Source organism: Ooceraea biroi, chromosome 1 (genome assembly GCF_003672135.1).
Source record: "Ooceraea biroi isolate clonal line C1 chromosome 1, Obir_v5.4, whole genome shotgun sequence".
Classification (NCBI taxonomy): domain Eukaryota; kingdom Metazoa; phylum Arthropoda; class Insecta; order Hymenoptera; family Formicidae; genus Ooceraea; species Ooceraea biroi.
This window is the reverse complement of record NC_039506.1, coordinates 24,530,531-24,543,901: the sequence shown is the minus strand read 5'-3', so window position 1 is coordinate 24,543,901 and position 13,371 is coordinate 24,530,531. Positions and strand designations below refer to the sequence as shown.

Sequence of the window (13,371 nt, the reverse complement as noted above, 5' to 3'; positions counted from 1 at the left end):
TGAATAAATACTTATTTGTATTGAAATAAGTCTCCCTCATTCATAGTCGATATCATGTATGTATATATGCATGTGTCTGTATGTAGTATAGATAATAATAAATAATAAATTTTCCGATTTGCATAAATACCTATTTTCCTAGTTAGCAACATTTTAATTCTAATTTATATATAAAAGCTCCTTTTGTAGTGCATTAGCTGTATATAAATATTTATAGTTACTGTTACTTGCACTTTTCACACTTGATCAAAGTGCAAACACTACAGAAAGTGCAAGAGAGAGAACGCATATCTCTCTCTCTCTCTCTCTCTCTCTCTCTCTCTCTCTCTTTCTCTTTCGATTAAATATGACGGACATGAGGAAACCCTTTCATGTCTTCACTCTGATAGGCTCTCATTTACGAGTCATCTCGAGCTATGTAGCCATCTAGTGGCGAAACAGCGAGAGTCACATTTTTTCTTATCCTTTACCGTAAGCCCCCTTGCCCTCACTTGACGATGATGATGGAGAAAACGGAGTTTCTTAATCGTAAAATCGTCACATTTCGAACTTTGCATCGCAATATCTCCGCTCGTAGGACACGTAGAAGAAAAATGAAAACACTTTTCTTATGCACATCGAATCCAAACTATCCATTGAGCCTACTTAGAAGTTGATCGGATCAGCCGTTATTGAGATCTGATAATTGAAGGGTCTCTCGAAACGTCGTCTCGCGTAAAAGAGGCACTCTGCTTCTCGCGCTGCGCGTACACTTGGCGCGAGACACTACCGTGCCTTTTGATCTTTCCTGAGTGTTAAGAGCAAACTATTTGTATGAAAAGTTTTGTTCGGTGCTTTATTGGATATTCGTTTTAGCTCCGATTTTTAGGTAAGACGATAAGCGCCGCGTTGATAGTGACATCCCTGCCGATTTATTTCGAGTTGATTTAAGGAAATTTGACAAGATTCGGGGGAATCGATAGGTTCGATCCAATTAACGAAATCGAAGAGATTCGAAAAATCAGACTCCGTTAGAAGCTACAATGGAGTTAAGATCAAAATAAGACGACCTCTGGGCGAGCGATCACAATTTTGTATTCAGACTCTCCACTCGGCCGGCCGCTACACCAATAAAATCTTTCCACTGAAAAATCCGGATTTGTAAGTTATTCGATGTCGTGGACGAATCTTGAATTCTACTCAACAAACAAGATTGATCTGTGAAAATAATCAAGATTTTCCGAAAAAAAAACGAAACGCATCCATACACATTGCAGAAAATAAGTTTAAGTATTATTGAGTATAAGTATCTTGTCAAATTTATATGGAGGTGGCAACAAGACAACACATGGCTTACTGAATTCGAAGTTTATTCGGCTTTGGTAAAAAGAAAATAATAATCCGATATTACTAGCCATAGAGAAATAATAATTATAATTCTGATTCAATACAAGCAACTTGTCCTCTGTTCAGGTTCGATATTGTCCGTCTTTGAATATATTGACAAGATGCCACACGATAAAAGGGAAGAATTCAAAAGTATTTTTATTCTCGAAACCGACTCACTGCAGAGTTCGATGCGGATAGCAAAACTCGTTCTGTTTGACCGTAAGACTAGATCGAACTGGTCAGAACAAAGCGATTTCAACGTGACGATCGAAAGATATTATTCTGAATTTGCTGAGACAAACAGGCTTATTTTAAAATTATTCGTATCTGTGGTAACAACAATGTACTTCAAGACAAATACAAATCTCACATAACATAAAGGTACGCAACCCGGAACGCTGTCGTCGCTATCCGTTCTGCTCCTCGTATCGTTCTTTCGTTTTTTTTTCCTTTTTTTCGCTTTTTTATTACCGACTCAATCGGGGATTTTACCCCTTCATTATTTTATATAGTTATAAACTACTACGTCTTCTCTACCTCTCATCTCGTACTACTACATATCTAACATTTCTGTTGGCCATTGCTTTATCTCTCTCGTTTCCACGTGAAAATCAGCTGTTTGCTCGCAAGAGAGCTCGTGCGCGGTGACTCTCATAGCGCGCAAACAGACAAATAAGATCGTTAAATAGCAAATTCTAACGAGAACTCGACGAGTTAGAAAGAGAATAATTTAAAACTTATAAATTCTGCAATTATCTCAATCCGCATTGTTCGAATCCAGAACAGTGTGTAAATTATTATTTTTTTATATCTATGTTTTATTTCTTCTTGATTATTATTAATTATTTCATATGTAATATTTGTTTATACAGGGTGTCCCGGGTTTTAACCGACAAACTGCGGGAACATATTCTACTAGTGGAAATAAGAAAAAATTCTTATATCGAGTTTGCTTAGAAATGCTTTATTACAAAGTTATAAACCAATATTGAAAAGAAATATGAGATAAGTAACAACGGAACATAGTGTAGAATTTGGAAGGTCGAAGATGTTTATGTTATGTGTATTCACATGTATTCATGTTCACTATGTTGAAACGATTCAGTATGATTGTTACTTTCACAACAGTAGCTGTTAGATTTCAATCGTCGTGTCAACTAGCAATTACTATCAGAATGCCAAAAGTGTTTTCAAATGAGGAATACACTGATATTCATTTCGTGTACGGATTCTGTGACGGAAATGCACAAGCTGCCGTACGAGAGTATCAACGTAGATTTCCTAACAGGAGAGTACCAGATAGATTTAAAGCAACGAATTACTAATTCAGTTACTGAGATGCAACAAAATTTTCAGGAATGTCGTACTGTAACAAATTCTGTACCACGTCGATGTCTAGCTTGTATCGATGTGCAAGGACAACATTTTGAAATGCGTCACTAAATCATTGCGTACATAATTTTTATTTTTGTGAAAAAATCCGTTGTTACTTATCTCATATTTCTTTTCAATATTGGTTTATAACTTTGTAATAAAGCATTTCTAAGCAAACTCGACATAAGAATTTTTTCTTATTTCCACTAGTAGAATATGCTCCCGCAGTTTGTCGGTTAAAACTCGGGACACCCTGTATATTCGTTTATGTATTTGTATTTGTCTTGAATTACATTGTTGTTACCACAGATAGTCAGATACGAATAATTTTAAAACAGGCCTGTTTGTCTCAGCAAATTCAGAATAATATCTCTCGATCGTCACGTTGAAATCGCTTTGTTCCGACCAGTGCAATCTAGTCTCTATTCGTGCCAGATCGGTCTAACGGACACCAAGATCTTCGCTTAGACAGGTCGGGCGCACTCGTCATTCGCGGCCCATCCTCAGCACACGCGTTCAGTGAGTAGAATCAATTTAAACTTTGTATTAAACTGTTTTCTTTCTGTTTTTTTCAATAAACTGTTAATTTGTTACTCAAATCTTCATCACTTTTCACGACCAACTCTTTCGATGATCGCGAGTGATCACGATACTCGTCTCTCGCTCCACTCAGAGCGGTGTGATCCATAGGATCTTGACCGCGTCGAGTCGACTCCCGCACTCACACGAAAAGCTAAATAATGATTTATTTATACACGTGTTATATAATATTTAATCATTTATCATAAATTCAACTATTTTTAATGATAATATTTATGTAAATATATAATTATTATAAATTGTTATATTTTATTACATGATGTTAATTTAATTAAAATAATTTATATTTTCCAAGTAAATAATAACTCCAACCGCCAGGTAAAATTTCAATGAGAGTAAATAAACAATATAACTGTTATCCGGACTACTTTATCAATAGGCATATTAATAGACGATTACAAACGCTTGATTACATTGATGCTAATAGGATAAATGATGCTGAAACTAACAAAGTTGTACGAAGGGACGCATCTGATTGTAAACGTATTGCGATTTCGTATGTAAAAGGTTTAGCTGAAAATTTAGAACGACTACTACGAAAAGTTCAATTCTTTGTGGCGAACACGGTTCCTAAGAAATTAGATATACTGATTAGACGCGGAAAAGACAGGATTGAGATAGGTCAACGAACCGGTGTTGTTTATAAAATCGATTGTATGAATTGTGATGCATGTTATATCGGACAAACCAAACGGCACTTAGACAGTCGCTTTAACGAACACAAAAAAGATATTAACAAGCAGGTCAGCAATCTCTCTGTTGTTAGTAAACACAGGCTATCTTGTGGTTATCAATTTGATTGGAACAGGAAGAACGTTTTACATTATAAAACTAACAATCACAAGAGAGAGATTGCTGAAATGTTCTTTATAAAGAAAAATTCAAGTGTGATTAATCTCAAGCGTGACACGGAGAACTTGTCGGAGGTTTATGACGGTATTTTGGTAAACACTTAAGTTCTTGTTTTGCTGGGTCAGTCCTGACTTGTGACTCTTTCGGTACGGATGTATTGCTATCCCGCTACCTTTGTTCGCGTTTATTGGATCATTTTCAGGCAGTACGGTTTGTGTAATGTTTATTATTATTTGTGATTTCTTTGTATTTTTGTATTTATATTGTTTCTCCGATTACAGAAAATGATTTATGTACATATGCACTTGAAGAGGGCTTGATGCTAAGCCGAAACGTGCTTCAATATATATTTTTGTGCCAGTATTGATCAATATACATTGTTTATTTACTCTAATTTATATTTTGTTTATTATAAATTATTATTATTATTATTATTATTATTATTATTATTATTACATTTTGTCACAGTTGCTAGACTTTCCTAAAATCAAGAATACTAAAAGTAATTAATAGGTTAATGATACAGATTAGATAATTATGTTATCAGTAAACCGCCAATGAAGTATGAAGTAAACTATGAGATAAGTGTAGTGCTTATATAAAACCGCCTAAAATGTTGATTCGACTTAATTTACCAGCTTACATCAGTAGCAGTAACATCATGGCAAGTCCGGCTGCTTACGTCTCTACGAATGATCTCCAAAAAAAGTGGGTTTTACAGATAACCGATGATTTCGCTGAAGATCTAAATAAAATATCGGGCAAGTGCATGGACATTGGTTGTGGTCCCGGCGATGTAACAAGAAACATACTTTTGCCGAGTCTCAATCCAGATGCAACAATAATAGGTAAAAAGATAACATACACTACCGTCAAAAAGTTTAGGACCAAAGAAATTAATAGATTTAATTATATAATTTCATCCCCAAAAGATAATGTTTTCTCACTTTACTTCTATAATATTATAATTTTTATAATATTATAATATTATAAATATAGCACTTTTATTTTGTATTTCTACCTTAAACTCTATTTGTTACTTTGGTCTTAAACTTTTTGACGGTAGTGTATCTCAAGAATTAATAATTATATATGTACAAAAATGACACACAAATAAACAAATACACAAGTGACACATTATATAATCAGATATTTGTCGCAATGCAGGCACGGATATTTCGAAAATCATGATCGAATACGCGAACAACTCGTACGTTGACAGCAAACGGATCGAATTCGAAGTGTTGAACATGGAGACGACGAATCTGCCTAAAAAATACGTGTCCGAGTTTGATCATCTGTTTTCGTTTCACGCAGTGCACTGGTGCAAGGACATTCGGTGAGAGAAATCTTTAAAACGCGTAATCCAGACACAGTGTTCTACTCTATAAACGAATCGTCAATTTGATTGAACAAAGTTAACAAGTTTAATTTTACAAGAAGAATGTCAGAACAGATGTGTATATGCAATATTTTGATATAAATATAGTGGAAAAGTCAGTTCTCATTCTTATTATTTAATTTAACAGGCAAGCATTTCAAAATATGTATGACATACTTCGGCCTGGTGGAACTATGCTTATAGCCTTGCTAAAATCCTACGACACGTTGGAAGTATGCTGTCAATTTTTGAAGCAAGACATCCGCACTGCGCCGTACATGCGAGTAAATATCATTTTCTATTTAAATTTTGGTACCTATCTATTTTATAATTCTTCATGTTACAACCATTAATTGTTTTCAACACAGTACAACAGAGCATACTTGTCGCCATTTCATTCTTCTACTCGACCTTGCGAAGAACTGAAAGAGTTGCTCAACGATATTGGATTTACAGTTCATCATTGCGATCATCAAGAAATGACGTTAACTGTAAAGGATGTAGAAGGTGCATTATGTGAGTATTTCTAGAGAATAGATACATATACAAAGTAAAATTTATTTCATGTGATTGTTAACGGTATTATAAATTTCATGAATACTAGCATATCTTCATTTAGTCATAGATTTTTATTAACATTGCCTTATATCGATTACAAATAATTATAATTAGAATTGATTATGTTGAAGTATTTTCCTTGTTAGTCGTTTGTTCTAAAAGAGAGGTTTTGCATTAATCAACTCACTTCAATATTATGCTACACACAGAACACTTTATTATAATTCTACACGCGGTAAGCGAACAGAACAGAGTAACGTGGCGCGTGTGCGCAGTGTGCTCTGGACTCATCTGGCACCGCACGCGCATGTCTGTATTCTGCGTACCGGGTGTCTTAATACACATATGCGAGAATATTTCTTTAACAGATTATTATTAACAGTGATTATGATAATGATTGTTTTATGTTGGATAGCCTCGCTGATCTCTCTTGTCCTGAATAAGATATCATGCGACGAAAAAGAAGAATTGAAGGAAGATTTTAAACACGTATATGAAGAAGCAAGAGTTAAATATCGCGGGGATGATCCACGTTTTTGTATCAACGGCGAACGGAATCAAATGACTATTATAGATTCACATACACTGTTGATAGTATACGCACAAAAAAGTATGTCCGAATTATACAAATAGGTATAATATATATATCTGTGTGTGTAATTTTTTATTATTATTATTCTAAAAAATCCATTTTATATAATCTTTAACATAATTACCAAAGGTTGTTAGTATGTATGTTTAAAATACTTATAAGCAAGTTAAAGATTATATAAAATGGATTTTTTAGAAGAATAATAATAAAAAATTACACACACAGATATATTTATACCGGTAATTATGTACTTTAACGGACCCAGCCGCGATGACCTTGACCTTGACATATGTTGTCAAGGTCACCCTTCTGAGTGACCTTGAAGAAGTTTTAGCCGTCGCTCGTTGTTTGTTAAAAAGTTATAAACAAAGAAAGTTTAATGATTTCGCACGAATTTTTAGCTGTCCACGTGAAGCAAGAACATGATACTGACATATATTACAAAGGTTACCTTCCTGAATAACCCGCGCTAGGTTTTAATTGTCGATCGTTGTTTATGAAAAAGTTATTAACAAAAGAAATTTCGAAAATATAGTAGTTATTTTGAAAGAATATTGAATATTGAAAGATATAAACGACGAATATGTATATGAACGAAGAAAGGAAAGTCATTTAAAGCAGTGAATTGTTAATATATAGAATAGTTTCTTTTAATATAAGTACAAAGTATTCTTCACTTTAACCAAAAGCACAAACAGTTAAATACAAAGTATTCTCTGCTTTAATTTAACCTAACCTAACCTAACCTGGTTAGGTTATATTTTCCGAAACTGGAGCCCCGGACACATACGCTCGTTTTCAGCCCGCTTCGCGAGAGGGCGGGGGGGGGGGAGGGGCGTTGCCCCTCCCCCTCGCCAGGGCCAGTGTAACAGATTTCACCGTGCAGATTTTGATCACCTAGTACACGCCACGGATTCCGGCGGGGGGAGAGGCAAAGCCCTTTCCCTCCCCGCCCTCCCGCGAAGCGGGCTGAAAACGAGCGTATGTGTCCGGGGCTCCAGTTTCGGAAAATATAACCTAACCCAAACCTATTTCTGATTTAAAGCTAAAATTCCATCAAATATACTCTTTCGTAAACGTATATGGTATCGTAAAATTATGCTTTATTAATTAAACATTTTTGTTAATAACTTTTTAACAAACAACGAGCGAAGGGTGAAACCTAGTGCGGGTTATTCAGGAAGGTGACCTTTGTAATATATGTCAAACTCAAGTCCTTGCTTCGCGTGGACAGCTGAAAATTCGTGCAAAATTATTAAACTTCTTTTGTTAATAACTTTTTAATAAACAACGAGCGACGGCTAAACCTCTTCAAGGTCACTCAGGAGGGTGACCTTGACAACATATGTCAAGGTCAAGGTCATCGGAGATTGGTCCGTTAAAGTACATAATTACCATAAAATCTAATAATAATGTTAAAAAAATAATAAGAAAGTATAAATAATTTATAAATATATAAATAATGTAAGGTCAATATCTTCTTATCAATAAATATCTTTTGCTAAAGTTTGTCTGAATATTTTTATTATCTTGTTTCTCTTAATAATTAAAAGAAAACTCTTTTCTCTTATTATATACATATTCTTACGTGCCCTCGCATATTCATATCTACTTGTATACTCATTACTAAGCATTATAAGTTAGTTTGGTTAAACACACTCAAATTAACATTCGTGTACACTGTACGCATTGTTAAGTACAAGTTTCGCTAAACACACTCAAATTAACATATTGTGCAAATGTCCTCACCGATATGGATATTCGGGTTAGCGATCAACGATCCATTGCAGTTTGTCTTCTTTTTTGGAGAACTCTCGAGCAAGAAAATTGTCTTTTACCAACGAGGAATTATTAGAGCAATTACGAGTGCAAGATAAAAATCGAGTGAGGTGACATCTGAGATGATACCTCATATCAGTTGCAAAGTATCGTCAAAGTCATAGCGGATCCAGGCAAGTACATTTCTACCAATGATATGTAAAAAATGAACATCGCTGACATCAACGATAAATAATCAATGACTTCGCTGAAAATCTAAGAAAATTTTTCGAAATACGCTTGAACATTGGTGATGGCCCCAGTGATATAATGATGAGCATGCTATTGCCGATTCTCAATTCAAATGCGACAATAGGTAAAACATAAATATATATACAATAAAATCCTAAATCATCAAGTAATTCAAAAAGGAGAAGCCACAATGAAGAGATCTAGCTTCGGTGATCACGAATTCTTCAATTATTTTTCAGGCAGCCTATATTGTCACTGTATGGATGTTGCAAATGAAAACGTGTGCCGATCTATTTCAAAATTTTAAAACAGAACATCTGTTTCGCAAAAAAATGCAAATTACATCAGTTTTTATATCTACATTATGCTTGAATGTACATTTTATAATTTTGTTTATTACAATTCTTTATTGCTTTTTACATAGTGCAATCGGGAATATGTGTCGCCTTTTCAGTCGTCGCTCTGCTAGAGCTAGAGGAGTTGGAAGAGTTACTCGAGGTGTTAGAATTTGATTTATAATACAATTTTGTATAACACTCTTAGCGCTAATTATATTTATTACTTATGGTAGTTTTTTTTCTATGTATTGCATAGTGTATGCTTTCTTTATATTTTGTGTTTTATGGTCAGCGTATTTATAGTTTATGGTGTGCGCTATCTGTTTTTATCCTTATTCTAAATGTATCTAGAAATATATGCAGTCGCATAATTTGTTTGTGAGTTAATTATTCATATCCCGAAGCACACTCCGCTGCTAGTCCATACTGGATTTTTAATCTGCTACACAAGGATTTATGGTTCGGCATTGCAGTGTTCAAGAAATGATATTGTCCATTACGAAAGACGTAGAAAAACTCTACAAGGTCAGTATATCTTTAGAGGAAGATACATATATGAATTAAAATTAATTCTATGTATTATAATTGGCATTGTTGTCATATGAAATTTCATTATCAAGTAGTAATTTGAATTTTAATGTATATAACTGATTTGCATTTTAACTTATTTAACGGATGAGTAGGTCATAAGCGCGATACAGACATGTTTACTAAAACCTACACTGAGAACAATTTCCATCGGATAAACCGATTAAATAGTGTTTCCGATTGTTACTTCTGTTTGCCGATTAAATGATGGATATATCCGATTACCTTTATCGGATATGTCCGATCCATTTTCTTTGTCTGATATACAATTTATTACAAGGATATATCCGTTTGTTACTATGTAATTGGATTATCCGATTAGATAGGCCATGAAATTTTTCTCAGTGTATATTGTAATAAAATAGCTGATGATGTAAAAAGGTAAAAAGGCGTTCGGTAAGGTGGTAAGTAAGGTAGAAAAATTGTAAAATATCAACATATTATCAAATGAATAGTTTTTCTGTACCAAGGTGATCTAACATTATAAATACCCGATACCTAAGTGATATAAACAAACGTCTTCGCCGTACATTACGATTTGCCTTGTCTGGAATTTATGTTGTCTGCATAATGAAATTGTTTTCTACACTCATGTTTAATGAGTTCCGAGATATTCAACATACATATAGTGTATTTTTTCGTGAACTTTGACTTAAAAGGTAGTCAACAGTCTAGGCTAGAGATATAATATCTAGAGATATGGAGGTTTTAGATTACAAATATAAATAAAACATTTCCGAGCTCCCTCTTTTCATGAATTTTAGGATATATAAGAGTGCGAACACATAGTACTGCAACAAATTAGTCAGTCAGTTATAACAATCAGTAATATTATAACAAAAGTTATGACGAGTCCAACGCTATATCTTTCTAATACTGATCTGCAAAATGGCAAAATATCGTACCTAATAAGCGAGTTTGACGAGGAATTGATGAAAATGTCCGGAAAATGCATGGACATCGGTTGCGGTCCCGGAAGTATAACGAAGGAACTACTTCTACCTGCCCTAGGCGCAAACGTGAAGTTGATAGGTAAGAGAGAAACAAACAAACTTGACAATAGCAACAAGTGGATAACAAAAGTTGCTATTACAACGTGCTTGTATCAATAATTTCGTTGATTTCATTGCGACTATTGCACACTACAAAGGTACGGACATCTCAGAGAAGATGATCGAGTACGCGAAGAACGCTTACAGGGAGGAGAAACGTTTGGACTTCGAAGTGCTGGATATTCAAACGAAGAATCTGCCGGCGAAATACGTCTCTAACTTCGACAACGTGTTCTCGTTCTATACTTTGCAGTGGTGCAACGACATCCAGTAAGTAAGCTTTTCCAGTAATAAGCAAGAAATAAAGTGATAAATTCTTTTGTTAAAAAAATGAAAATTTATTATCTTTGTCATAAAGATATACATCGCCGTTCTTTGTAATATTGCTCGACAATTTGTAAAATAGTAATATATTATAATTTCAGAAACATAAACAGCATCTGATTATAAAGTGCATAGTAGAGTTATACTTCATCGAAATAGATGGATAACTTCTTCTCATCATTATTACTTTTATAAGTTTGAGAATATACCGTAATGCCGTAATAAACGTTTTTCCCCATATTGTAATATTAATTACGTTTATCTTCTTTATCAGACAGTCATTTGAAAATATCTATCGCATGCTTCGTCATGGTGGAACTATGCTTATACTTATGGTACCGTCTGACCCTGTATTCGACATTTTCCAAATGCTGATTAATGATATCCGCTTTTCATCGTATTTACAAGTAAATAATGTCACCTACATACGTATATTCGTAATTATATTTTTATGTTGCAACTTTGTACATTAGCAATTGCTTTTATCTTTATAGGGCGCGGAGAAATTTCTTCCGGCATATCAGAATGTTGCCGAACCACACAAACATGTAAAAGACTTGCTTAAAGACATTGGATTTGAGGTTTACCACTGCAGTTGTAGAGATAACGTAAATATGATTAAGAGCAGAGAATTTTTTTTAAGTAAGTTTCTTCTCATTATTCAGATAAGAAAGAGTTGAATTAATCACGCAACTGTTTTATATATTTATATATTTTATATATTTGTTTTATACATATATTTTATATATTAGAGGAAAGTCCCCGATTATGAGATACCATATCGATTTTACCGAATGTAAGGAAATCTATAGGCAGAATTAAAAAATGTAATACGTTCTCTTGAAGAGAATTTAATAAGCTTTAGGTTGGTAAAATGAAAAATCTAATTTAAATATTATTTTTTCTGAAAATTAAAAAAATTTGAAAAAAGAGCTTTACGCAAGATCGCGAAAGTGTGCTCCTAATATAAGATACCTTGAGAAATCGGTGTTAAAAGTGCAAAATACATCAGTATTGCAAGTAAAAAACTTTATTAGATATTTTTATAAAAATACTGCTGCCACAGCCTTCGCCAAATCTTCACGATTCCACTGTCGACGCTTCCTCGTTTCTCTAACCTCCATAGTCAGATTCTATAAAAATTAAATACACAAAAATTCGTAATATAAATTCGTATTAACTTTTCTTTAACCTTAACGTAGTATTTTCTTTCTTTTTATTACACTACATACTTTTCATATTCGAGCAATAATTATCTCATATTAAGAGTACCCTGAATATCTCATTATACGAGCCACACGCCTAGCGGTTCCGCGATCATGAAATCTAACCTCTACAATTAAGCAATTCAACAAATCGCGTATTTTCCTGTTACTACGATTCTACTCTATCATTGCATACTGAATTTATTGCCAACCATTTCTTTATTATGTAATAAACAAGGTTTAAAGACTTACCTTAAGTTCCTTTGACATGTTCACAATTTCACAAACCTTTTCTTGCAAAAGCTAAACGCAAAAACGAACAATGAATTTTTCACTAAATACATTTTACACCAAGAGTAATAAGTTTATGGTGGAATTAATAGATGGTGCTCACTAATTTAGCAGAAACTCCATTATCTCATATTAGGAGCATATCTCATAATAGGGAATTCTCCTCTATATATTTGTATTACATAAATAATAATTTGCATTATAATTTTCCTATGGGTTTATCGGTTTGAAAAATTCATATTAACTGTTTATTACAATAGGTATGATATTATCCATCTTTGAATTGAACTTGGACAAGATGCCACATGATCTAAAAGAAGAATTCAAGGATACATTTGTGCGTGAATATCATAAAAGGAATACATATATACATACCTTGATGAATGATGGTCAGGAGCAAACTTTGCAAATACACAAAACACTAATAATTTACGCACAAAAATCTGAATAACAATTTAAACATGTATTATATTTAATCATTTATCATAATTTTAACTATTTTTAATGAAATAATTTATGTAAATATAAAATTACTGTGAATAATTTTGGTTATATTATACAGGGTGTCCCAGACCTACCGTATCACCGGTTAATGGTAGATTCCTGAGGTGATTCTGAGACAAATATTCCTCTTGCAAAATGTCGAGGGTGGCGTAGTTTCGGCACTACGAAGGGTTGTAGTTATCCTATCCTTGTGTAGAATTTTCCCGCGTTCAGTGACGGTGGGTCGAAGGGGTCCCGCGCATCGCGCACACTTCAATTTGATCTTAATTTTTCGCGGCTGTTCAAATTGAAGTATACGCGATGCGCGAGACCCCTTCGACCCACCGTCACTGAA

At 33.8% G+C, this 13,371-nt stretch overlaps 1 protein-coding gene and 1 long non-coding RNA gene across 2 annotated transcripts; both read left to right on the top strand.

The window, feature by feature from the left end:
• The first annotated feature begins 4,838 nt into the window (after window positions 1-4,838).
• Window positions 4,839-12,994, top strand: LOC105281469. The gene is made up of 10 exons (XM_026969789.1): window positions 4,839-5,042; window positions 5,362-5,533; window positions 5,724-5,859; window positions 5,944-6,091; window positions 6,549-6,761; window positions 10,436-10,693; window positions 10,812-10,983; window positions 11,312-11,444; window positions 11,532-11,679; window positions 12,794-12,994. The coding sequence occupies exons 1-10, from the start codon at window positions 4,856-4,858 to the stop codon at window positions 12,982-12,984; spliced, it is 1,758 nt and encodes a 585-aa protein (XP_026825590.1). The 5' UTR covers window positions 4,839-4,855; the 3' UTR covers window positions 12,985-12,994.
• On the top strand, window positions 8,506-9,448 carry LOC113563674. Its single transcript, XR_003407580.1, has 2 exons — window positions 8,506-8,859; window positions 8,975-9,448. It is a non-coding gene; the product is annotated as an uncharacterized LOC113563674 (long non-coding RNA).
• Window positions 12,995-13,371: the final 377 nt, after the last annotated feature.

Bases quoted from the DNA above. Each gene is read 5' to 3' on its own strand.
- LOC105281469 (XM_026969789.1), top strand. From the start codon at position 4,856: ATGGCAAGTCCGGCTGCTTACGTCTCTACGAATGATCTCCAAAAAAAG. The intron at 10,984-11,311 runs GTAAGTAAGCTT...CTTCTTTATCAG, and splicing joins CAGTGGTGCAACGACATCCA to ACAGTCATTTGAAAATATCT. The intron at 11,680-12,793 runs GTAAGTTTCTTC...TTATTACAATAG, and splicing joins GAGCAGAGAATTTTTTTTAA to GTATGATATTATCCATCTTT.